At 53.5% G+C, this 23,056-nt stretch overlaps 9 protein-coding genes across 9 annotated transcripts; 5 read left to right on the forward strand and 4 right to left on the reverse strand.

The window, feature by feature from the left end:
• Positions 1-3: 3 nt before the first annotated feature.
• Positions 4-1,990, forward strand: CAOG_08814 (hypothetical protein; the record flags this gene model as incomplete). The annotated part of the gene is made up of 2 exons (XM_011272152.1): positions 4-896; positions 1,078-1,990. Coding segments are annotated over 2 exons (1,806 nt in total), but the record flags the coding sequence as incomplete, so codon positions are not given.
• A 1,706-nt stretch (positions 1,991-3,696) lies between these two features.
• CAOG_08815 (hypothetical protein) lies at positions 3,697-8,600 on the reverse strand. Its single transcript, XM_011272153.1, has 4 exons — positions 8,547-8,600; positions 4,276-6,850; positions 4,080-4,186; positions 3,697-3,891 (listed from the first exon to the last, which is right to left on the reverse strand). The coding sequence occupies exons 2-4, from the start codon at positions 6,673-6,675 to the stop codon at positions 3,837-3,839; spliced, it is 2,562 nt and encodes an 853-aa protein (XP_011270455.1). The 5' UTR covers positions 6,676-6,850; positions 8,547-8,600; the 3' UTR covers positions 3,697-3,836.
• On the reverse strand, positions 8,593-10,215 carry CAOG_08816 (hypothetical protein). The gene is made up of 6 exons (XM_011272154.1): positions 10,101-10,215; positions 9,913-9,934; positions 9,627-9,732; positions 9,484-9,562; positions 9,357-9,379; positions 8,593-9,174 (listed from the first exon to the last, which is right to left on the reverse strand). The coding sequence occupies exons 1-6, from the start codon at positions 10,177-10,179 to the stop codon at positions 9,010-9,012; spliced, it is 474 nt and encodes a 157-aa protein (XP_011270456.1). The 5' UTR covers positions 10,180-10,215; the 3' UTR covers positions 8,593-9,009.
• A 156-nt stretch (positions 10,216-10,371) lies between these two features.
• On the forward strand, positions 10,372-13,162 carry CAOG_04742 (Clint1 protein; the record flags this gene model as incomplete). Its single annotated transcript, XM_004347443.2, has 4 exons — positions 10,372-10,436; positions 11,145-11,340; positions 11,421-11,559; positions 11,730-13,162. The coding sequence occupies exons 1-4, from the start codon at positions 10,405-10,407 to the stop codon at positions 13,160-13,162; spliced, it is 1,800 nt and encodes a 599-aa protein (XP_004347493.1). The 5' UTR covers positions 10,372-10,404.
• A 286-nt stretch (positions 13,163-13,448) lies between these two features.
• CAOG_04743 (hypothetical protein) lies at positions 13,449-14,680 on the forward strand. Its single transcript, XM_004347444.2, has 5 exons — positions 13,449-13,569; positions 13,731-13,883; positions 14,004-14,077; positions 14,205-14,424; positions 14,495-14,680. Exons 1-5 carry the CDS (start codon positions 13,469-13,471, stop codon positions 14,604-14,606), a joined length of 660 nt encoding a protein of 219 aa, XP_004347494.2. The 5' UTR covers positions 13,449-13,468; the 3' UTR covers positions 14,607-14,680.
• Positions 14,612-16,429, reverse strand: CAOG_04744 (hypothetical protein). The gene is made up of 2 exons (XM_004347445.2): positions 15,779-16,429; positions 14,612-15,397 (listed from the first exon to the last, which is right to left on the reverse strand). The coding sequence occupies exons 1-2, from the start codon at positions 16,340-16,342 to the stop codon at positions 14,711-14,713; spliced, it is 1,251 nt and encodes a 416-aa protein (XP_004347495.1). The 5' UTR covers positions 16,343-16,429; the 3' UTR covers positions 14,612-14,710.
• A 217-nt stretch (positions 16,430-16,646) lies between these two features.
• CAOG_04745 (protein phosphatase-2A subunit-alpha) lies at positions 16,647-20,218 on the forward strand. The gene is made up of 4 exons (XM_004347446.2): positions 16,647-16,776; positions 17,967-18,064; positions 18,190-18,346; positions 18,456-20,218. The coding sequence occupies exons 1-4, from the start codon at positions 16,698-16,700 to the stop codon at positions 19,448-19,450; spliced, it is 1,329 nt and encodes a 442-aa protein (XP_004347496.2). The 5' UTR covers positions 16,647-16,697; the 3' UTR covers positions 19,451-20,218.
• Positions 20,219-20,224: 6 nt separating this feature from the next.
• CAOG_04746 (prephenate dehydrogenase) lies at positions 20,225-21,753 on the reverse strand. The gene has a single exon (XM_004347447.2). The coding sequence runs from the start codon at positions 21,712-21,714 to the stop codon at positions 20,257-20,259; it is 1,458 nt and encodes a 485-aa protein (XP_004347497.1). The 5' UTR covers positions 21,715-21,753; the 3' UTR covers positions 20,225-20,256.
• A 463-nt stretch (positions 21,754-22,216) lies between these two features.
• Positions 22,217-22,966, forward strand: CAOG_04747 (hypothetical protein; the record flags this gene model as incomplete). Its single annotated transcript, XM_004347448.1, has 2 exons — positions 22,217-22,469; positions 22,512-22,966. The coding sequence occupies 2 exons, from the start codon at positions 22,217-22,219 to the stop codon at positions 22,964-22,966; spliced, it is 708 nt and encodes a 235-aa protein (XP_004347498.1).
• Between the last annotated feature and the right edge of the window lie 90 nt (positions 22,967-23,056).

The raw sequence follows: 23,056 nt of genomic DNA on the forward strand, positions 1-23,056 counted from the left end.
CAGATTGGCTGGCGCAGTAGCAGCGTGTTGGAAACACTTCGAGTGGCTGCTTTGAGTGAAAAGAAGCTCGGCAGTTTGTTCGCGCTACTGGCGGAGTACAGCAATCTTTACCCGACTCTTTTCGCTACGCCGGCCAATATTTTCAACATGGACGAGTCGGATTGCTCTGTGGGTCGTAAAAAGAAGCGTGCCCTGGCTGCTGTTGGTGTCAAGCGTGTCAGTCGGCGATCTGGCCGAACCATTACGATGGGACCGCATGTTACTGGTCTGTTTACTGTTTGTGCTGATGGCACCGCTCCTGTTGCGCCCCACTTCATTGTCGCGCATCCACGGCCCACTCTACCTCACAGGTGCACCGAGGGCCTGGACGAGGAGTTGATTCACCAGTCCGAGTCCGGCTTCATCAACGAGGAAATCTTCGACAAGTGGTTTCGAGATTTCGTCGAGGTCGTCAAGGAGCGAGCTACCACCACCCCCGTTCTATTGGTGATGGATGGCAGCTCGTGTCACAAGTTCACTGTCGGGTTGATTGACCTCGCGGTGAGCAACAACATCCTGGTTGCGATCCTTCCATCGCACACGTCGACTCACTTGCAGCCGCTCGACGTCACCGTCTTTGCCTGGTACAAGAACTTGCTCGAGACTCACGTGCAGTCGATTTTGGATGAAGACTCGCCACTCATCGACGTGAACATCAAGCTTCACGGGGCCATTCGGGCGTGGAACGAAATTGACGACCGATCCAACTTGATCCGATCTGGGTTTCGCCAAACTGGTATCTATCCGCTGGACACGGAAAAGCACAAGACCCTAGCGTTGCCTTCCGTCGCTGACGTTGCCGTGTCTACGACCCCCTCGCTGCACATTCCCGAGCCACCCCCAACCCCGGATGCTCGGTATTCGGCGTGTACCGTGTCCGTCAGATTGCCGATGCCGCCTGGTACATGATGCACTCCGAGAACTCTACAGCAAAGAGGTGCACGATGCAGCGTTAGCTGATTTGCATCGAAATCTCGAGGTCGAACTTCTCTGTGTGCAAGAAGTCCTTCGGGCCCCACCCAGGCCCCTGCGGTCCAGGAGCATTGGCAACAGCTCCATGCGCGTTTCTATGAACTCGACCGCTCGATCCCCGCTTACGCCGGAGAATAGGGATGCCCAGCTTAAGCGGCAGGAGTTGCAAGAGAAGAGGAAGCAGCTCGAACCTCTGAAAGAAGAGTACAATCGGCAACGGCCCATCTTCCTCCGCACGCTAAAAGACCTTGACTCACGCATCTTGACACTTGCGGAGACAATTCTTGCTCTGGAGACTCAGCTGGCTGCTCTGGGAGAAGAGGTCGAGCAGGACATCGAATCGGCAACTGCCGCGGAGACCCGAAACAAGCTAGCTGCTGCTCGCCTGCAGCATACCAAGCTCGTACGTGACCGCGCGACATTTTTCAAGAACCGTCTCAAGCGACCCACTCTTCTAAGTCTTGAGCCAGCGGCGACCGCTTCCACACCTCTCGTTCCTCGGCGCGTCAGCAGGCCTAGGCCCATTCTCGCTTCGCAATCGATGGCGAACGACACTGTCGACTTGGATCAATCAGCCAGCGAGGAGGAAAGCGAGTCTGACGACGATGACGACGAGAATCAAGCGTCGTCCGAAATGGCTTCCGCTGCCATCGGCCACAACGACAACCAGGAGGACCCCAGCGATGTCCAGCGTCAACCTCAAGCCGCCCGCAAGCGTCGCCAGGAAGATGACGATGAAAACGTCGCGCCCGTCTTCACCACGGTCACATCAGACTCGAGCGATGTTGTTCAAGTCGATTATCAGCTGAGCTCCACCGAACTCCAAGAAATCCGACGCTATCGCATGCCAACGCGTAGTACTACGAAGCAAGATGGACATAATGTCAAATTGGCGCGTGTAGACCTCCAACCTGCGTCGTCAAGGCCGGCGCTCAGCGACCTGACAAACCTTTCTCGAAGCAACACGCTACCACTGTAATTTTCCGTGTTTTGTGTTCAATTCTATGTGCATCCCATGTCATTCAATGTAGTTATGTGTTTTTTCCGGTCAAAAAGGGTGAAATCATGTCTAGGCAGGGGAAGATTGGACCATGCCCGTCCGGCGCGGGCGGTCTGGCACCTGCCGGGTTCTGTGGTCACATACAGTAACCGTCGCACCAACTGCAATACATAGATACCAGTTGGTATTACATGTCCCAGTTGAAGATGGGCCGACAGATCCTCGACACGGGCGACACGGGACTGGCAAAGTCAGTTTCTCCCTAAAAAGACTCAGCCCTAATGCACGCCCAGCCAAATCGAAGCGAAAATTTTCCCCTCCGATTCGCACCAAAATTACCAAATCAACTATATAATTTATGCTCTTTCCAATGATATAGGTGGCAGGGCGAGGAAATGAACAGGGGGGACTGAGTCTTTTTAGGGAGGCCCTCTCTATTGTTCTGGTTCGCATGAAACTACACTTTCTCATCCTCCTCCAATCGCGCGTATCTCGATTGGACAATATGTCATAACATCTCAGAACACTACAAGTCGAGAAAGGAAGCACGAAACACCGCGAAAAGACACGCAAACGGTGAGGACAAACTCACTCGTTTCGTGTTATCGCCTGTCCTGTCGCTGCATTGGCCCCTTTTGCCCCGCTCGCTGCTTTGAATAATACTGGATTGAGCGGTCGTCCTAACGCCATGCTGTATTCTGGTGTGTGGGGCGCGGTTTCTGCCATTTTCAAGCGAACATTCGCGAAAAATGAAGTCGGCCGCGGGCGTTCTTTGAACGCTATGTTTTCATGCGGTTACTGCCACTGGACTGGAATTGCTGCGACATTATTTGAGCATAACTACCCGACAATGAATGCGCTAATCACCACCCTTCACAATTTTTAACACAGGCCGGTATCAAGCTCGCGGATGTGACACCCATCGCGACAAACAACGCAACAACCGATCAACTTCGTTTTTCAGCGCACACCGCACGCTTGACGTCAGCGTTCACTTGTATTACATTTAAATGATTTTTGACACGCATTGGTGTGCAGCGAGGACCGAGTGCCGCAAGACTGCCAGCGGTAGAAGTAAGGGAAGTGACCGATTTGAGCTCACTTCTGTTTTTACGTCTCAAGATTGGCGTGGCTGTATCTGCACCCAGTGCGCAGCCGCCGTTGAAGCGGATCCATGACTGGTTACAAGTATGGCTGACGCTACAGACAGACGTCGCCATCGCAAGCGCTGTCTGCCCGCTGACAGGAGTCTGGAACTGCACCAAGTTGGCCATGCCCAGAGCTGCTTCCAACTCCAAAGCACTTCATCATGATTCCATGGCATTTGAATACGTGTGAATAGTGTATCAATTGTATTTGTAGCTAGAATGAGAGATATCTTGAGTGAAGAATTGGCGCACTGGTGCAGTCAATGAGTGGTGGGTGCGAAGTTGTGTCAACAGCGCTTTCCTGCGTCTGTGCGACCGTCCCCGACCGCCCCCGCATCAGAAACAACGCGTGACAACTGTATCACGTCACTGGACATGCAAAGGCGCGCGTTGACATGGCCTGGGGAGCAGTAGCAAGGAGGAGCGCCGATCGCAATGGACCGCCAGCCAATTCCCCTCCTCATCGTTTCGCGTTCCAGGACAGTCCCCGCCGTCCATTTTCCACAACTATGCACTGCAAACAACATATATTGCATACTACGATTGAAAGAAACAAGCCAAACTCAAGAATTCGCAAGTTGACAGAACACCGAATTATTGAAAAAATTCGGTCAGACAAAAATTTTCCACTGTGATTCTATTATGTCCACAATAACGAAATCAGCTGTGACAAGCACTCAGATGCCGGCTTTTGCCTTTTTGGCGAAGCGTAAACCACACGCATTACACAACCTGCGAAGCCATTCAAGCCACACAACAACCGAAAAGCAAAACAACGAAAACAACACAAAACAAAACAACACAAAAAACCAAACAAAAAACAAAGGTCAATGAGCGCCAAAGCCGTGTATCAACAACCTCCAACAAAGCACCATCCCTCCCCCCCGCCTCAACATCAACAGCATCGCAAAATTACGCACGATTTCGGACCGCTTGGACCCTTTCGCCATTCGGGTGAATTGGTAGTGCCACACTCTGTGCAGGTCGGCAGGTTTGACTTGACTGTTTTGCCAACAGACGGCTTGCGCTAACAACGAGACAAAAAACGCAGACAGTGTCATAACGAAAAGATTAGTCAAGCTCAATGCAGTGCGATGATAATTCAACGTGTCTTACAGGTGCTTGAGAACCGTGCGTGGAAAGCCACAACTCCCGGAGGTACTGGTTTTCTTGCTTGAGCCGAACAATCTCAGAAACTTCTTCGTTGCCATCAAATTCGCGGTAGGTGGTGTTGGGAGCACGCACGCTCGAAACACAGTTGATGAAGAGCGGAGGCGAATCGGGCGAAGCACGCACAATACCCATGGTGGTGTTTAGCCAGACACCGCTTTCGTGATTGGCGTTGAGAAACCGATATGCAATTCGAACCGATCGCAAAGTTGGAGTGGAAATCAACGACTCGAAGGCTTGAGTCATTGTCAGAATGTCCTCGGGATCGATGCACTCGAAAATCGAGCGACCAACGAGTGCAGAGGGTTCTTGTCCGATGAGCCCCTGGCAGTGGGGGTCAACAAAAATGCAGAAGCCCTCCAAGCTGAACTTTGAGCGAAAGTAGGGGACAACCTGATTGGAATTCGTCGAGCTGGAGGTGGTCTGCTCACCAAGCCCCTCCGTTGTTTCAGTCACAGTGCTGTTGTTTTCGCTGGCCATCAACGAGCCGGTGGGGCTGAAAGTAGACGAAGCACCGCCGGCAACCGAGCCTGACACGAGTAGTTGCGACTGGGCGGGAAGAGCAGCACCGACGGCTTCATGGGACAGCGAGTGCAGAGGTTTGGTCCGTCGGAACTCCATGCTCGACGAATCCGAGCGCAATCCCGGCATAGCGGACGCCGAATGACTGGAAGTCAAAGGCGTAGCAAAAGAAGAAGGAAACAGCCCGCTCGAGCTCCCGCCGGACAGGTTGGGGTCGGAGGCTCCCAGGACACTCATAGACGCTTCGCTCATGGAGGTGGCAGATCCACCTGCACCAGCAAGCGCACCGTTGGCTTGCTGGGAGGGCGAGGTGGCGTGGTGACCAAACTCGTAGCCAAAACCACCAGTCGCAGGTTGGTCGCCGAGATACGTGTAGCCAGTGTCGTCCAGAAAGTCGTGCAGCACTGGGCCATGCAGAGAAAGCGGCATGCCAAACATTGAGCCAGAATCGGCAGCACTCTGCGAGTGAAAGTCTCGCGAGAAGGACAAGTTCCGTTCCTGGTGTTGCTGGGTTTGCAAATGCATCAACCGCATGCTATCGTCGGTTTGTGAGCGAGAGGATGCAAGCGAGCGAAACTGGGAACGAGACGGCGGCGCGGCAGAGGTCATCTGGTTGAGCTTGTCCAGGCTAATGCGCAGGTTGTGGTATGCACCATTGGAGCGATCGTCCTCATTCACCGAAGGAGACCGTATCAGCCCCGCAGTTCGACCGAACGGAGCCGAAGCCGACAACGCTTGGGACGCTTCAGAGAGGGTTCGAGGCTGGTCTGGTTGTTGTTGTTGTTGTTGTGGTTGCTGCTGCTGCTGCTGCTGCTGTTGCTGTTGTTGATGCTGCTGATAGTAATAGTGAATACTGGATGCGCTTTGCGAGCGCATGGCGCTGGGGCTGGCAGGGACGGTGCTACCGACACCCATTGGGGTGGCATCGGCAGAAGGCGGAGAGGCGATATGCAGGGCACTGTGGTCGTTAACTGGACGGTCATACGGAGCGTGAGAGCGTTTGCGATGGCTGGTACCAACCAATGCGGAGACTTTGGAAGCAACGTGCGGGCGGAGCCGATGGCGCTGCGTTTCAATCATTGCCTGCCGACTGAGCTCAATCAAGGCCATTTGGCGCTGCACGTCGTCGAGAAGACGCTGCGAGCTGAGTGGGCCATCGGTGGCGTGGTCATGCACATGCCGCAAATGCTGTTGGGGTTGAGCGGCGGTTTCCTGCTGCGGCATCTGGCCAGGCAGCACGTTGTAGCCCATTCCCTGTGACAGATCGCTGGAATCGAGGGTGAAGGCTCGACGCATGGGGTTTCCGCGCGAAGAAGAGTTCAACTGCAACGGGGAGGCAGACGATGAGGCAGAGACCCACGATGAATCGTCCGACGTCTGCCGAACGTGATGGTGCTGCTGCTGCTGCTGCTGTTGTTGTTGCTGTTGCTGTTGCTGTTGCTGTTGCTGTTGATACATTTGCATCTGATACAGCAAATGTTGCTGATGTTGCTGCTGCTGCTGCTGCTGCAGTAGGTTCTCGGCTGCAGCCAAACGAGACGAAGCATCGTGTTGCCGCGTTGTAGCAAGCGGCGGACGGTCGGAGGCAATCAAGGAATCAATTGGGTCACTCAAGAACCAATCTGCACTGCTCTGGTTTGCCAGCGTCGTGTTGACCAAGGCGTCCTCGTTTTCCTCCAGCACAGACATGGCAAACAGGCTCGTCGGGTTGGTGTGATTGCTGTGCAGCGCGGAAGTCTGGCCATCCGATCCTGCCGATCCAGACGATACGAGCGCGTTCGAACCCAAGGGCATGAATGCAGGCGACGAGATTGAGAACGACATGGCGTGGAATTGGTGCTTGCCGCTATTCGACCATAAAGCAAGCGTGATTCTTGCTCAACCCAAGCCGACCAGTCAGTGGGACTGGCGCGTTACGCGTAAGCTGAGCACCCTTGGACAAGCGAAGCACGAGTGTCGCAAACTTCTCAAAGAACGCAAGCGCGCGAGGCGGATGGAGCTGTCGTGATCACAAAGCATTCATCCACGAAAAAAAAAAAAAGAGTGAGTGTCAAAATCATCGCGCGCAAGGTGTCACGACACGACAAGACAGTTGGCGTGAAAAAATGGCGACAAGCGGGAAGAGAGCTCGAGCTCAATTGCTCAGAATGACAGGTCCATAAATGAGACAAAACAAAAAACACCAAGAAAAAGAAAAAAAAAGGATAAAAAAAAAAAAAAAAAAAGAAAAGAAAAAAAAAAAGAAATTGCTCGCTTGTCTCCGTTGGACGCAAAAGGGAAACGAGTCGCGTCTGCAGTCGCACGGTCGCAGCACAGACAAGTGCAAAAGGGGAGAGGGTGTGCAGGCACCCCGAGGCGAGGGAGACGCCACGCGCACGCAGGAAGAGTCGGGTGCAAAGCAAGCCGAAATATTAAAAAAAAAAAAACAAAAAACAAAAAACAAAAAAGAAAAAAGAAAAAAAGAAAAAAGAAAAAAAAAACTGCGCGCGGTGTTTGCTGCCTTGCGCCGCCCTCGGCAAGCGAAGCTGGGCTCTCGTGCCAGCGCACTACTCGGATGAGCACCCGTGCCTCAGTTTGCAGACTGAGACAGAAGCAGGGCGGATGGAGGGCGGCGTGGTCACGCTTGTGTGGAGCAACAAAACCAGTGACGCCATTTCAAACACAACAAAATACCAAAAAAAAAATTACCTTCAAAAAAAAAAAAAAAAAAAAAAAAGAATGAGACTGTGCAGTGAGTCATCCTCAACATTACGCAGATGAAAACAGCTCCAAGAAAGCAACGAAAATCCCCTCATCAAATCCAAGAAGGAAGACAAAAAGCGATCGCAAGAGAGCGAAGCGCGGCGTCTGCTTCCACTCAACGTATCGAAATCGGAAAAGCGTCTGCTGACACTCATTTCGACAGCGCTTTGCTCTTCCTTTTCTTCCTTCAACGCTTTGACACACCACGATGGCGAGTACGAGGAGGCTGAGGTAGGCGCAAGGGACCTGTGGTGGTGGAGAGACGTGGTGGAGCGGAACTCGGTGCCTGTTGGCTGTTGGGGGGCGGGGATTGGATTTATGAGAAACGCGCCGCCCCTTGCTTCGGCACACATGGCTCACCTTCTTGCGGTTGGCACCCCCGCGAGCCAAGCAAGCGAGGCAAGTTCAGCTGCTCCAATCCTTTGCCCCCCCTTACAATCGCCATAGTTTCGAGGTCAACCAACAGTCCAGCGAGATTCGCCAGAATGAAAAAAAAAATCAAAAAAAAAAAAAGCAGGAAAATCCCGAAAACATCATTGAAATATCGCGTGAGATGAGTCCCGAATAAGCACCGAGATCGACGCGGATCACGATGGAGCAGATGGCAGCGCCCCAGCGAGCAAGCAAGCGCGGTGCTGTTGACAGTCGCGCACCACTATGATGCAGACGCACGGTGCCGTCAACGGGGATGGGGTGGGACGGAGGGCGAGGCAAGGTGGGCGAGGCGGACGAGGGGGAAAAAGGATCGACGATCGAATTTTTTTCAAACCACTGCTGCATTTCGTTCTGTCATGTCAGTCTCAAAGAGCAAAGTGCTGCGGCGAGCAGCGCAAGACGAGAGCAAGACGATGTAGAGTATTGAGGCTCCTGATGTGGAGGTGGGTGGGTGGGTTGGGGGTTTGATCGAACAAGAGGAAAAAATACAAAAGCCTGGTTCGGAAAACACCCATTACCCGATGACAGCGCACGGTTTGCTCAACCGAGAAAGGAAATGACAGGCAGGAAGAAGAGTGCTTTGTATTTTTTTTTTTTTTTAAAAAACGACCACATGAAAGCAAAACATTTGGAAAATGAAAAAAACGGTTGCTGCACAATTCTGCATTTCCTACTTGAACAAGCGTGGATGAAACGATGGCCAGCAAGTGTGTCATGCAGACGATTGTTTGGGAGCCCACGGTTTTCCTGGTGGTTTCATTTTGTTGGTTGATTGCTTGGGTATTGCTTGGGTGACACACCATGTTGCTTGCGGACAGGATACTCGAGAGCACACGAGAATCAAACGCATAGTAAGATTGAGGCGACGCTTCGAATGGTCGCCTGGGTGGTCGCTGGGTGTCAAAGCGCGACGCGCCATTCAATAACAACAACAACAAAAAATCGCTGGAAGAACAAAAAGTTGTTCAAAAGCGTCCAACCCTATGCTCGAACACTCGATGGGCCTGCTGCCTGCTGTCCAAGAGGCTGGCCAGTCTCGTTGAGCTCGGATGCACATAGCATGGTCAGGTATTGCGTATCATCAATGTCCTGTTCCAAACATTGTGCCAGGGCGTCGGCGAGTTTGACAGCAAGGACATGCTTGCACTAGATCCGTACAGCAAGCAAAAACAAAACGAGTTAGCATAATCAAAGAGCTTGCTGGAGCAATTGGCGCGATACTCGCATGAGGGAGGGAGGAAAAGGAAAAGCACACGAAACTGCAACAACAATTTCCAGCACCCTCTCTTCAGATCCACGAAGAGCACGTCCAGCAAGGTAAAGCTCACATAAGATGACTCTGACTTGAGCACTGGTAGCCACCGGGATGCGCAAGCAAGCGGCATTTCAAGAATCACGATGAGTATAATTGCTCAAAAACAAACCAAAGCCACGCTGCACGCCAGTCCCACGTACCAGAGAACACGTACGACATGCAGGAGCAGTAATTCGAGTCTGGCAAGCAGATGTAAAACCGCCCAGCCGAGCCAGCAACCTGCTTTAGACAGTTCACAATCAAAATTGGCTTGCAAACCTCAAACCTGAGCACAACGACGCACCTGATAGAAAACTCGGTTTGCAGGGCACTTCATTCGAGTGATGCACTTGCGGTCGACAATGTCGAGTGCTTGTTGCAGCAGTCCGTGCTTGAAGATGAGCGAGAGCCTAGACAGAACAAAACAGCAGAGCAAACCAAGGGTGAGCGAATCCAACAAGCTCGCGCGCGTTTGCCAAGAACGAAACGCAAGAATAACGCCACGTCGTGCGATCGAGGAGACCAGACGCAGACGAGGTGGAGGGGGAGCTCTGCGGCGTTGGCGTTTGGCGTGCAACTTTGGGACTTACGAAACGAGCAGATCGTCCGAGACTGAACAAAAGCCGGAAAGGGGACAGCAGCCCACGAAGCGAGCAAAGGATGGCCAGCACACAGGACATGGACGAGTGAGGGCAGGGTTGGTAGTGGTGGTGGTGTTGGTGGGACTGTGAGCAGCAGAAGCAAAACAGCGTTTTGTCGCGGCAAGTGGCGTTCTTACGCGTTCGGGTTGCAGCCACAGCGCTCAGCAGCTGGTGCGCCACGGCTTCAAGCGAGACGGGCGTCAGCGAGTCTTCCATCCGTCCCAGCAAACAAAGAAAGAAATAGCAAACGGGGGAACCCAAAAAAAAAAAAAAAAAAAAGGATTGGGTTTCTTCTTGTTTTGCATTGAAATTCTGATTGAGATTTGAGTTTCTTCTGTATGGAACTGACATTGAGACGCTGACTGAGTTTCAACATGCTTTTGTATTGTGCCTTCAATACACTCTTCAATTCAATCTGTTCCTTTCCCCTTCCCTTTCAAAATGTGGCAAGCAACCAAGATCCTCGACAATGTGTAACTGGCTTCCACCCTCACTTTTGCTCAAAGCGCTCGTGTGTTTGCTCGTCTTTCCAAGTGGTTCATCGCCGCTTTTCATCCGCCCTCCTCCTCCTTTGCTCATCGCATTCAACAACGCCCAGCACGCAGCGGTCACCATTGCAAAAAAGAGGGGGAAAAGTTTTTTTTTTTTTTTTTTTTTTTTTTTTTTTTTTTTGGTTTTGGTTTTGAACGGTTTGTGTTTGTTTAGCGGCCGGCGTTTCGCTCTCGTTTCCTCGCAGTGTGGTCCGATCGCAAGCCATGCCACTTGTTGTCCCCCCCCCCGCCTCTTCTTTGCCCTGCATCGACGAACGCCCGGCACTACACGCAAAAAGCAGTCCGAAGAGGACTTCATTGTTTTCCATTGTTTTTTCCTAGCATCGCTCCTTTTTTTTTTTTTTTTTTTTTTTTTGTGCGTGTCTTCCTCTTCCCGCTTCACCCTGCTTGGACTGCAAGCATTGTGTGTGCATCTCGATTGTATCCCAATATCTCCAACGCCAAGCAAGTGAGAGATCCAGCCGAGCACGCGTCGGTCGCGTTCACCAAAGCCATCCAATTTGATTCACTCGCTCTCTTTTGGCTTTTTTTTTTTTTTTTTTTTTTTTTGGTTTTGTTTGTCTTGCTGTGCTGCGTCGCTCAACGTTGGGTTGAATTTTTTTCCACTTGTGCTTCCCTTTTCCAAATCAGCACAAATGTGATTATGAACTACTCGGAAGTCGAGACCAAGGTCCGAGAGGCGACGAGCGCCGAGCCCTGGGGTCCCTCCAGCACGCTGATGCTCGAGATTGCCCGTCACACATTCGTGTACGACGACTTTGCCGATGTGATGGCCATGCTCTGGAAGCGCATGTTCAAGGAGAAGCTCTGGCGCCACACGTACAAGGTTGGTTGATTTTTGCTTTTGCTGTTTTTGTGCACCGCGCTTGCATCTGACCTCAATTTGTTTTGCTTTTGCGATTTCAGAGCTTGCTATTGCTCGACTATCTGCTGCACAACGGCTCAGAGAAGGTCATTGAAGATGCTCGCGATCACGTTTTTGACATTCGCCGCCTCGAATCGTTCCAGGCCACCGACGAAAAGGGCAAGGATCAGGGTCTCAACGGTAACCAACGAGATTTCGTTTGTTTGCGCTTGCTTTCGCTTGCTTTCGCTTGCTTGCGTTTGTTTTCGCTTCCTTTCGCTTGCTTTCGCTTGGGGTGCACCCCTTTTCATCATCCTTGTTCTTGGACACTCACGCTTTGTCGGCTGTGATTGGAATGCGGTATTTCGCAGTCCGCCACAAGGCAAAGGACCTGATTGGCCTCATCCAGGACGACGAGCGCCTGCGCGAAGAGCGCCGCAAGGCCAAGGTGAACCGCGACAAGTACACTGGCACGGGCCACGTTACCTCTGGCGACCGGTATGGCGGATTCTCGTCGTCTGAGCGCTACGACGACTACGACGCACCTCGCGCCAATCTCGGCAGCGACAGCAGCGGCCGCAAAGCCGTACCACGACGAGGACGCCAAGCGCTACCCCCGGCAGCGGCAGCTCGCGGTACAACGACCGCGACAGCGATTCTTCCGCCTTTCGGCAGCAGCAGCCACTCGGCCATCCCGCACCGCTCGCATGACGACGACGACTTTGGCAACTTTGCCAGCGGCGTGCACGGCAGCTCGGCCTCTGCGACAGCTGCCCAGCAGCCCGTTCACGACCACCGTCGCCGTCTGAGCGGCGATGCCTCGGCTGCCGCTCACCTCCACGGGGGCGCGTCCCACCACCAACAGCACTCTAGCAAGGCACACCACCAGGAGCAAAACCTATTTGACGTTGCTGCACCGGCGCCTGCCCAGCAACAGGGACTGGCGGACGTGTTTGGCGGCCCTGCCCCACGCGCGGCTCAGACGGCGACCGCATCAGGCTACCAGCAGCCTTCGTTTGCCGATTTCAACCCGCGAGGTGCATCTGCCGCACCCCCTGCGGCCTCGAACAATGCGTTTGACGACTTTGCGGGCTTCCAGGCCCCGGCCAGCAGCGCCAACCGCAACTTTGCTTCCTTCCCTCCAGCGGCTGCACCACCAGCGTCCTCCCAGCAGCAGCAAAACGCGGCCTTCCTGATGATGCAAGGCGATCTTCTTCAGCCCTCGGTTGTCAGCACCTCGTCTGCCAACGGGCACGCCGCGCCCTCGCAGAGCGCTGGTACCGCCCAGTCTGCCTTTGGCGGGCTAGTCAACCTCGATGCTTCCAGCCTCGGCGCACGCCAAGACACGCAAAAGGGTCCCTACCAGCCCATGCGAGGCGGACCCCAGCAGACCGGTCCAGGCTACTCTGCACGGCCGCTGGCGCCCGCCGCTGGCACGACCATTCCCCAGAACGCCAACTTTGGTGGCATGTCGGGCTTTGGCGCGCCGCAGCCCCAGATGGGCTTCCAGCAGCCGCAGATGGGCTTCCAGCAGCCGCAGATGGGCTTCCAGCAGCCGCAGATGGGCTTCCAGCAGCCGCAGATGGGCTTCCAGCAACCCCAAATGGGCCAAATGGGCCAAATGGGCTTCCAACAACAACCACAAATGGGCTTCCAGCAGCAGCAGCCCCAGATGGGCTTCCAGCAGATGGGCTTCCCACAACAGCAGATGGGCTTCCAGCCGCAACAACAATCGGCCGGCTTTGGCCAGCCCATGCGACCAATGGGTATGCAGCAGCAACAGGGTGCTCGCCCCTTCTTTTAAACGCTGCCCCCCGACCCTGTGCATTGATTTTGAAATTGTTTTCCGTGCTCGTCGGCGCGCCTCGTGGTGGTGCTGAACGAGGTGTATCGACTCTTGTTCTGAATGTGAATTGCGTGTAAACTTTTGGTGTGCTTTGTGAGTTGCTTTTTTGCGAGTTTTTTTTTTGTTGTTTCTTTTCTGTTATTTGGTTGGTCGTGAAACTACAATACATGTCAAATCTTCAACTCGATCGTTTTTTTGAAAGTGCAAATCAATTCTATTCGAGTTTTGCAGTCTATCTTTTTGTTGTGTCACTCGATAGGAGAGATGGACGAACGAGACGTGAACGACTTTTGCCCGTTCTGCAAGACGGACGTGTACTTTTTGCAGAACGCCGAGATGCTCGTGACTCCATGTGGACACAAGTTGTACGTGCGACTCGTTCTTCTTTGCAGATCGAGTGACGAAGCCGAGAACAGGCACCAAAGTCGCCACCACACCGCTGTGAAAGTGGAGCTCTGGCTGTGCAATCCCGCGGCAAAGCTCACTCGACTCACTCGACTCTGCCGCTTGCTTGCTTGCTCTATAGCTGCACTACTTGCATCAGACAACACTTTACACAGCTCACCATGCCGTGCTTGGTCTGCAAGAGGCTGGTCAAGCGGACTGAGCTCGCACGCCAGACCTTCCAGGATCTCGGCGTCGATCGCGAGGTCAAGATTCGCCGTAACGTCATGAAAGTGTGAGTGGCAGTTGGATGGTGACCTTTTGATGGTCGTGGACAGGAGAGGAGGAGGAGGAGGAGGAGGAGCGTCGACCCGACTCAATCCACGATCGACTTGTTGTTCGACCATTGTGTTAGATTTACAAAGTCTGAAAGCGCATTCGCGTCACTCGACGAGTACAACAACTACCTTGAAGAAATTGAAGACATTGGTATGAAAAGTGGAATCCCACCGACCATGGCACTACTACACCAAAGATGCTGTGACTCAATCGTGCTTTGGATTTGTGACCATTTTTTGCATCAAACAACGCACCTTCCACTCCCCCCGCCTTTTAGTGTTTAATCTTGCCAGCAACGATGACAATGATGTGCGAGAAGCAACCGAGCGCTTGAACAAGTACAAGCAGGCACACACCGCGGAAATTGAAGCCGCCGCCAATGCCGCCGCCTCAGCCCAAGCCCAGCGCTATCGTCAAGCCCGATTTGTATACCAGGCTCCTCCTCGGAACAACAACGGTCCGCGGATACCCACCCTTTCCGAAGTCACTTCGCTGCAGTAAGTCGTTCGAGTTTATCAACATTATTGTACTTGCAACCATGACCTCAACTTCGCCTTCTTCTTCCAGGTACACTCAACTTGTCCAAGAAAAGGACGTGTCCAAAGCTGCCGGTTTTTCGACGGCTTATCCTGCTCGACGCGCATTATGTGAGGCGTTCTCAAGTTTGTACGATGCATAGTCGTGGTCAAAGAGAAGATATTATCGAATGTATTTTTTGAATTATTTTTGCTACGCTGAAAACAAACACAAAAGGAGGGGCGCAGGCGCATGTGCACACGCTTTTCAGGGGGTTTGGGGAGTTGCGGGTTCAGCTGGGGCTGGGGGAGCGGCTGCAACCTGCTCTTGCCACGATGGGCTGGAGGGCTGAGGAGCAACCGAGCCCTTGAGCTTGCGCTCGCGCGAATGCATGCGGAGTGCAGCCAGCTCGAGGAGCGATTTCTGCATGGCGCGGTTGGTCTCGGGGGTGGCGACCGAGCCAGGCTCAGGCACTACTGGAGGGAGGTTGTCCAGCGCGCGTTGCACAACAGCATCACGACCCTCCTTGTTCAAGCTGGAGCCGTTCTGCACTTCGGTAACACGGGCGTCGGCCAGGCGCTCAAGATCTGCGACCAAGCGCTTGGTGATGCCGCGCTCTTGGCGAGCAATCTGGCGGTTGAACTCGGCCGGGTTGGCTGGCGGCGGCAATTCTGGGTATGCTGCGTTGGTAAGCAGCGCCTCCGACACAACCTCTTCGTACTTTTCGAAGGGAATGGCGGTGGACAGGTTGTGGGACGCCTGTACGGCCATGCGCAGCTCCACGCCAACACGCTTGTGTTCGGCCGCCGACTGTCGGTACGCGGCGTACTCTTTGCGCTCCTCGCGGCTTCGCGCTTCTTGATCCGCACGCAGATCGCTGATGGCACGGCGAGCGCTGGATCGGAGCTTTTGAATCGTGCTTGTGGTTTCGGTGGCCTTGACGCGCTCGGCGGCCTGCGCGAGAAAGCAATTTTGACAGCAAAACGCAGACGTTGTGAGTACGGATGAAATAAATCCTGACGGTCAACCTCCTTTCCCCATCCCCCCGCCCCCCAAAAAAAATCCCAACGTTCACGCTTTTTTGTTTGGTTGCATCCTCGAGATGCGTCCGAGTCGGTCATTCAATCCAAAAAAGGACGAGATCGCAGCTTTTTTCTTCCTCCAAGCCATTTTGACAATGTTTCCCTCCTTCTCATTCACTTCAACGCGAAACCGCATCGTTGAAGAATATAGCATTGCGAAAATCATCCCCAATACCACGATGGAGATTTTTCCACCTTTGTGTATGGAGCTGGGGGAAGAGGGGAGAAGGGAATAGCGGTCGAACAAGCTTACAATGTGAGACTTGAGCCGCTGCTCGGCCTTGAGTGAGCTCGCGTGCTCTGCGGCAAACTGCTTGCGGAGATCGTGCATCTGGCCTTCGTACAGGCGCCGGTGGACCACAAAGCCGTTGTCCCAGCGGACGGGCGCGGGGCGTGTAGGGCGGTCGGCGCGGTCTGCCACGCGCTTGAAGGCCTCCTCGGGGACGGACGTTGCCGGCAGCCCAGCGAGCTCGCCCGGCGCAATCACGGGCACAAACGACTTGCCCACAGCCAGATGCCGGTCGCGGGTGGGCACGATCGCCGGGCGGTTGTTCACCGGAGCGACATAGCCGCCGTCCACAATGATGGGCTGCGTGTAGATGCCCTGCTCGGCCTGCTTGCTCGCGCCGTCAGCAGCCGCGTCTTCAAACACGATCGGGCCCGTGTCTGCCTTGCCCTTGCTCCGTCTCTTGGAAGCGTTTGGAGTGGCTGCTGCTGCTGCTGCTGCGGCGGCGTGCGTGGACAAGCTTGCTGCTGCGATGGCTCTGCTGCTCGTTGCTGCTGTTGTGGGCAGGCGTGCCACCAGTTGATTCAACATTGTGACTGAGACTGTGTGTTTGTGTGTCAAAATGTTGAAAGAGCGTGTGTGTGTGTATGTGGTCAAGCGCCCGTTTCAACAATGCTGGAGAATGACTGGATCTGATTTTCCAACCCAACCCAATCGTTTTTCGACCATCATCATCAGCTCTTACTTTTTCAGCAGAGTTTTGCAGCAGGAATCGCAATGCGCGAATCGCCATCCAAACAATAGCAACAATGAAGCACTTTTTGCCAAAAAACACGGAAGAATAAAACAAAAAAGAAAAAAAAAAGAAAAAAAAAAACAGTCCTTATTTTTTTTTGTTCGATCCTCTTTTTTTTTTTTCCACACGATTTCCCCAGTTTTGTGAATCATGGCGATGGCCGACGAGCGTGAATGGCGCTTCCTGCAGGCGTTCGGCGACAAGGGCAACGTTGAGGAGCTCGCTGAAGGTTGGTCATCGCGTTCCCTTTTTTTCTTTTTCTTTTTTGTTTGCTTGTTTTTTTTTTTTTTTTTTTTTTTTTTTTCCGTTGATTTTTTTTCTTCCCCTCCTTTTCTCTTCTGCCAAACGCGAATCAGTTCCGTTGTCGAACAAAAGTGGTACAATGATGATTGGGATGAGTGAATGGCTTGTGCCAAGCAGCACGCGAAACGAGAACGGGGGACGGACGGCGGTCGGTCTGTGGCTGGACGCAGCCGTTTCTGATTGAAAAAAAATATGCCCTAAAAAAAAAATAAAAAAATAAAAAAAACAATCAAAAAAGCGCTTGTCTCGGTCGTTGTTCAGTGCGTCACCAGCAGACCGACCTCGCGGCCGGGGGGTCCACCACAGCGGAGGATGTCAGGGGAACAGCCATGGGACGCTGACAGGCTCACGAGCGAGCGCGTGGAAAGGGCACCACCCTCGGGTCGCGCTTCAACACCATAACGCCAACGAACTGAAAAAGTCGACAGCTTTTTTTTTTTTTTTTTTTCCCTTCTGTTTGTTTGACTTTTTCTTTTCTTTTGGCAGTGCCATCCCTGCACCGTGATTTTGCCTCACATTGCATTGTAGAACGCTTGTCTGCGAGGTGCGTGGCTGACGGGCGTGGCGGGGCCGGCGAGCGAGGGGGGACGGTTGTTTGAAGGAGGAACGCCGGGTTTGGTCGACTCAGAGGTTCGCGCTCGAAACAGAGCGCTGTCGAGTGTGCAACTCGGTTGCGTCGCTGCGTTGGGGAGGTCGCAGGCAAAGGCGACGCCCACTCTAGTGACGGATTCAGCGCGCTGAGAAGAAGAAGCAGAAGGAGAGCGGGAACCAAACAGAAACAAACAAAAGCCAAAGCAACCAGCGAGAGATCTCAAAAAAAAAAAACCATGAAAAAAAAAAAAAAAAAAAAAAGGGAAGAAACCACCATTGTGGCTGTGGTGGTGACACTGCTCGCTGGTTGGGAGTGGGGGCGTGGAGGATCCTTGTCCTTGCCTGCTGCCATCCCCATGTGCTCGACGTTGGGTCAACCGCGCCCGTTTGCGGCAAATACACGAGCTCGAAAGAATAAAAAAAAAAACAACAAAAAATTGTTCTTTTCTTTTTTTCAATGCTGTTCTTGAACTGTTTGTGATGTCTCACCTATGCCTCTATCTGCTGCTGGACGCCCTCTTGTAGTCGATATCATCTCCACGGTGGAGTTCTCACACGATGGCGAGTTCCTTGCCACCGGCGACAAGGGCGGCCGCATTGTGCTCTTTGAGAAGCACGAAGATGTAAGCGTTCCATCACAAACATCCATCCCCCTCCAATGCGATCTCACCCCCCCCCAATGCAATCTCGTCCAATTTCGTCTCTGTTCGATGCATTCTCTTTGTGACACCCCCTTCCCCAAATACAGCGTGCTCGCGGCGTGCCGGAATTCAAGTTCTACACCGAGTTCCAAAGCCACGAGCCAGAGTTTGACTATCTCAAGTCACTCGAGATTGAGGAAAAGATTAACAAGATCAAGTGGTTGCCACGACAGAACGCTGCGCACATGCTGCTATCGACCAACGGTGAGCACTCTTTTTTTTTTTTTTTTTTTGTTGCTGCATTTTTTCCCTTCTTTATGCTGTTTTTCTCACTTTTCTTGCTCTCTTCCACGCCACTTCCCCCCATCCACAGACAAGACAATCAAGCTGTGGAAGGTGTACGAAAAGGACATCCAGTCCGTGTTCGACACCAACTTTGACAGCACGCCGCAAGAGAAGCGCGACCCGACGTCCATCACCAGCTTGCGCGTCCCAAAGATCCAGCGCGTGGAGACGGCAGTGGCTGCGGTACCACGGCGTGTGTATGCGAACGCGCACGCGTATCACATCAACTCTGTCTCGATCAACAGCGACCACGAGACCTTCCTCTCGGCAGACGATTTGCGAATCAACTTGTGGAACCTCTCGATCAGCGACCAAAGTTTCAACATGGTGGACATCAAGCCCGCCAATATGGAGGAGCTGACTGAGGTCATCACTGCAGCAGAGTTCCACCCCAGACACTGCAGCCAATTCATGTACTCGAGCAGCAAGGGCACGATCAAGCTGTGCGACCAGCGCGTGTCGGCATTGTGCGACCAGCACGCCAAGTTGTTCGAGGAGGAGGAAGATCCCGCTAACAAGTCCTTCTTCTCTGAGATTATCAGCTCAATTTCGGACGTGCGCTTCTCGAACGAGGGCCGCTACATTGTCTCGCGAGACTACTTGACAATCAAGATTTGGGACGTCAACATGGAATCGCGCCCTGTGCAGACCTTCCACATCCACGAGTATCTCCGAAGCAAGCTGTGCGACCTGTACGAGAACGACTGCATCTTTGACAAGTTTGAGTGCTCCTGGAGTGGAGACGACCAGAACATTATCACTGGCTCGTACCACAACATGTTCCACATCTTTGACGCGGCTGGCACGACCGACATTTGCCTCGAGGCCACCAAGACCGAGAAGAAGCCCATCAAGATCAACACGTCCAAGAAGCAGGCAGGAGGCAAGAAGAAGGCCAAGGACGAAATCAACCCCGAAAGCATTGACTTCAACCGAAAAATTCTGCACACCGCTTGGCACCCTCGCCAAAATCTTGTCGCTGTTGCCGCCACCAACAATCTCTTCCTGTATGCTCAGTATTAAGGACCTCCCAAGAGAGACGAACAATCGAGCGAGGATTGTTCGACTCTTTTGCTTTTTTCTTTTTTTTTTCTCCACCTTTTTCTCCCCCATCTTTTCAATCCTTGGCGGTCGAGTTCCAGCTGTACGCGTTTTGCATCCCGTGTTCTGGGTCGTTTCCCTAGCGTCAAACAGCCTTGTACAATTTCGCCTCTGGCCGCTTTGATTTTTCTTGTGCTTTCTCCTGTTTCCCCCGCCTCCTTTCCCCCGTCCCCCTTTTTTTGTCATTCTCCCTGTTTTGTGCTTTTGGTTTGTTACGCGCTCCACGGATCCGTTGCAAGCTCGTTGTACGCGGACATGAGCGCAAGCACCAAAGTACCCCGAATTGTTATTCATCCTGCAGAGTCAAGCTCCTGAGCCAACCGTGTTATTGCCCACCCCACCCCACCTGCTTTTCCCATTTTTTCTTCCGCTCAGCAGCGCCAATTGACTTTTTGCGTGCTGTTTTGTGATGCCCCCCTCCCCTGGTCTTCCGCTTGTTTGGTTGTGTCCTGCTGTTTCGTTGATGGCTACTTCTCATCTTGTCTTCTCCCTCTCTCTCTCTCTTCTCTCTTTATCTTTCTATCTTTCTCTCCAACGCTTGTATTTCGATTTGTCTCTGTTGTGAGTCGCCATCTCGTCTGTTTTGTTCCAGTCCATCGTTGACGGTCGTGTCACTGCGTTTTCCATCCTTTTGTTTTTGCATGCTTGATGACACACAAATGTAACTCTTCTCAACACTCCATTGACGCGCAACAAGTCCAACTGTATTCACACTACATTTTTGCACTCTATGACTGTTTGTGCCCTGACTGCAAATTGGGTGTGGCTGAAGTGGATGCCAGGCGATCGATGAGCACGCAACTGGCCTTGAATCCATCCTGGAGCCGGCTCTCAAAGAATTGACGCACGCGTAAAAAGTGGTCCTCGTAGCCCCGCAAATCTCCGTTCAAGATGATGGTGGCCCATTCGCGCACTGCAGCAAAAAATTCCATGTCGTCTCCGCGGATGGACTTGTTGAACAAGGCGGCAGCGATCGACTCGTCGAGCAGCTCCTTGTCGCAGAATAGATACTCGGCAATGCCCAGACGCAGTCGAAAGACGGGTGTTTGACAAACCAAGTCATCGTACGGGTTTACTTTCATCGCATACCACGCGTCGACCATGGCAAGCAAGGACAGGTGCGAGTTGGGCGTGCGCTCGCTTGCCGGTATCCGGCCAAGTCCGTATTCGGCCAAGATGGCATCGGGCAGCAAGAGGGCGCGCGTGGAGGTGGAGCTGGAAGCAACTGCTGGCGGATTTGACGATGCCGGTGTTTGTTCCGTGGTGCATGCTTCAACATTTGCCGATCTTGATGGAGTGCCAGCATCTGACTCGTTCAACACTCTGCCAAAGACCGCAGCACGCGCCGCATAAATACGAGCGGTGAATTCCTGCTGGCGTTCTTGAATCATGAGCCGGAAGAGCTCACTGACCGAGCGCACGTACTGCTCGACGTGGTACCGAGCCTGCGGGTTTTGCATGGCGAGCCCCGAGTAAATGTGTGGCTTGGCGGCAAAGATTCTCAGACACATGAGAATCTTGACATTGTCGATTCCGCCCAAGTAGCGCTGCTGCTCCCACGGGTAGACGCCGACGGAGCGCCACGCGGTGCCCATTGCCTGGAATCCGAGGTGGGAGATGACTTGTGTGTTTGCCGTGATGCGATCGTGGGTCTCTGCGCTCATCTCGACCATGTTGGACTCGAGTCGTCGGAACACGGCGAGCGCGTCACGAAACACGTCGTCCTTGTCGCAGCGGTGCCGGATGACGACCATCGTCTGCCCGCGCGGCGACACCCGCGGCCCATGCAGCGAGTGGCACGTCACAATGTGCGCGTCGCTCGGCAGGTGGCGCTCGAACGCGGCAATCTCGGGCGCCTTGACGGAGGTTTGGCCCGCGACGATCGCCCCGACGCGCGTTGCCGGCCCGTACAGCCCGACCACCCGGTCCATGTTGGCCGTCTCGACCGAGTACATCACGAGGCCGCACTGGCGCACCACTGCAAACCCGTCGCGGTGCACACGCACCCGTGGACTGTCCGCATACGCTGCGCAGAGCTCGTCGTACCGCTCTGGCACATCGCAGCAGTGCACCGTGATCTCCTCGTCGTCCTGCTGCTGCTGGTGCTCTGTTCTCTTGCTAATCCAGTCGGCATACAGTCGGCCCATCTCGCCCATGCCGATAATGCCAACTGCATTGATCGGCATCGTGACAGTATTGATTTTCGGATGAGGAGTGCAGCCGTGATCCAAAACCAGCGAGCGAAACAGTGACCATGTTTGGCAATGACGTCAAACTCTGAGAAAGAGTGAAAGGAAAACAAGCTGATTTTCCAAACAACGAAACATTCTGCTTCAGCTCGAGCGTCGTGCTTCGAAGAATCAGTGCAGATATGTTGTTTCAGGTTCAGTCTGTTTCTCAGTCGTTTTGCATTGAAAACACAAAGCTTTTCTGTTCTCGACTCTCAAAACCCAGCAAAACCCCCAATTTCGCGCAAGCACAACCCATTCAAATTCAAATTCAACTTCAATGATGCTTGCACGCCTGAGCACACACGGCAGGATCGCTGTGGAGGGACTGACTTCATCCCGACAGATGATGATGATGCTGATGTTGAGCTCGGCTGCCAAGCCGAATTGCTCGCTGGCTGCCATTCAAGCAACACGGTCAATCAACTTGCCAACCGCGACGATGACGACGACAGCAGCGATGACTGCTCGAGGAGTGGCGCTTCGTTACAATCACCTGCAGCAGCAGCAGCAGACGCGTGGACTTGGACTGAGCGCCGCCTCGTGCGCACAGGCCGAGACGACCGCTTCGACCCCGTTGACCACCTCGACCACTGTCACGGATGCTGCCTCCACAGGAAGTGCCACTGCCAAGCTACTTTCGCCACTCGTGGCACAGCTCGAGCAAGAGCACGAGTCACAATCGCCGACCGCCGCCAAGCCTGCCGCCTCGAGTGCTGCATCTGCTGCTGCTTCAGCGATCGCCGCGTCCTCAGGCCTCGTTGACATTGTCTACAAGAGCCCGTTCGACACGACCATCCGCAGGCTCAAGCTCTTGTCGCTGACGAGTTGCATTGGCGGTCTGATTGGCGCGCCCGTCCTGCTGCTGCTGACCTCGAGTGCCGACGCCCTCCCAACGACAGCCCGCATCGCTGTTGCCGTACTGGCGGCCGCAATGGGCTCCTCAACGACCGCGCTGTTGCACTGGGTCACCAAACCCTATGTTCGCGATCTCGTCCGCGACGAACACAACCCCGATCGGCTGCACGCCACGACTTTTACCTTTACCGGCGGAGATGCCAAGTCGTCCTTCCTGATCTCGTCGATGCGCAAGGCTGCCAACAGCCGCGCCTTTGTCTCCTTCCACGCCGACGGCAGGGACTACTTTGTCCACAAAGAGCTGGTTCAAGACGAGCAACTCTTGCAGATTCTTCAAAAGATCGAGTCTTGAATACCAGCAGCGTGGTGTGTTTTGACTTGACTTGAGATGATGGCTTGTGTGTACGCGTCAACAAGTACAGAATGTTATGGCTTTGGTGTA

The sequence above is a fragment of the Capsaspora owczarzaki genome, assembly GCF_000151315.2.
Source record: "Capsaspora owczarzaki ATCC 30864 unplaced genomic scaffold supercont2.7, whole genome shotgun sequence".
Lineage (NCBI taxonomy): Eukaryota > Filasterea > Ministeriida > Capsasporidae > Capsaspora > Capsaspora owczarzaki.

What these genes read in the sequence shown, in the direction of transcription:
- CAOG_04745 (XM_004347446.2), top strand. Translation starts at nt 16,698, where the DNA reads ATGGCGATGGCCGACGAGCGTGAATGGCGCTTCCTGCAGGCGTTCGGC. An exon ending in TCTTTGAGAAGCACGAAGAT is followed by an intron (nt 18,065 to 18,189) that starts GTAAGCGTTCCA and finishes CCCCAAATACAG; the next exon opens with CGTGCTCGCGGCGTGCCGGA. An exon ending in CATGCTGCTATCGACCAACG is followed by an intron (nt 18,347 to 18,455) that starts GTGAGCACTCTT and finishes CCCCATCCACAG; the next exon opens with ACAAGACAATCAAGCTGTGG.
- CAOG_04743 (XM_004347444.2), top strand. Translation starts at nt 13,469, where the DNA reads ATGGACGAACGAGACGTGAACGACTTTTGCCCGTTCTGCAAGACGGAC. An exon ending in ACTCCATGTGGACACAAGTT is followed by an intron (nt 13,570 to 13,730) that starts GTACGTGCGACT and finishes CTTGCTCTATAG; the next exon opens with CTGCACTACTTGCATCAGAC. An exon ending in TGAAGAAATTGAAGACATTG is followed by an intron (nt 14,078 to 14,204) that starts GTATGAAAAGTG and finishes CCCGCCTTTTAG; the next exon opens with TGTTTAATCTTGCCAGCAAC.
- CAOG_08815 (XM_011272153.1), bottom strand. Translation starts at nt 6,675, where the DNA reads ATGTCGTTCTCAATCTCGTCGCCTGCATTCATGCCCTTGGGTTCGAAC. An exon ending in CGCACGGTTCTCAAGCACCT is followed by an intron (nt 4,187 to 4,275) that starts GTAAGACACGTT and finishes TCTCGTTGTTAG; the next exon opens with CGCAAGCCGTCTGTTGGCAA. An exon ending in GGTCCAAGCGGTCCGAAATC is followed by an intron (nt 3,892 to 4,079) that starts GTGCGTAATTTT and finishes ATGGCTTCGCAG; the next exon opens with GTTGTGTAATGCGTGTGGTT.
- CAOG_08816 (XM_011272154.1), bottom strand. Translation starts at nt 10,179, where the DNA reads ATGGAAGACTCGCTGACGCCCGTCTCGCTTGAAGCCGTGGCGCACCAG. An exon ending in CAAACCGAGTTTTCTATCAG is followed by an intron (nt 9,563 to 9,626) that starts GTGCGTCGTTGT and finishes TGTCTAAAGCAG; the next exon opens with GTTGCTGGCTCGGCTGGGCG. An exon ending in TCAAGTCAGAGTCATCTTAT is followed by an intron (nt 9,175 to 9,356) that starts GTGAGCTTTACC and finishes GTACGGATCTAG; the next exon opens with TGCAAGCATGTCCTTGCTGT.
- CAOG_04746 (XM_004347447.2), bottom strand. Translation starts at nt 21,714, where the DNA reads ATGCCGATCAATGCAGTTGGCATTATCGGCATGGGCGAGATGGGCCGA.
- CAOG_04744 (XM_004347445.2), bottom strand. Translation starts at nt 16,342, where the DNA reads ATGTTGAATCAACTGGTGGCACGCCTGCCCACAACAGCAGCAACGAGC. An exon ending in AGCGGCTCAAGTCTCACATT is followed by an intron (nt 15,398 to 15,778) that starts GTAAGCTTGTTC and finishes TTTCTCGCGCAG; the next exon opens with GCCGCCGAGCGCGTCAAGGC.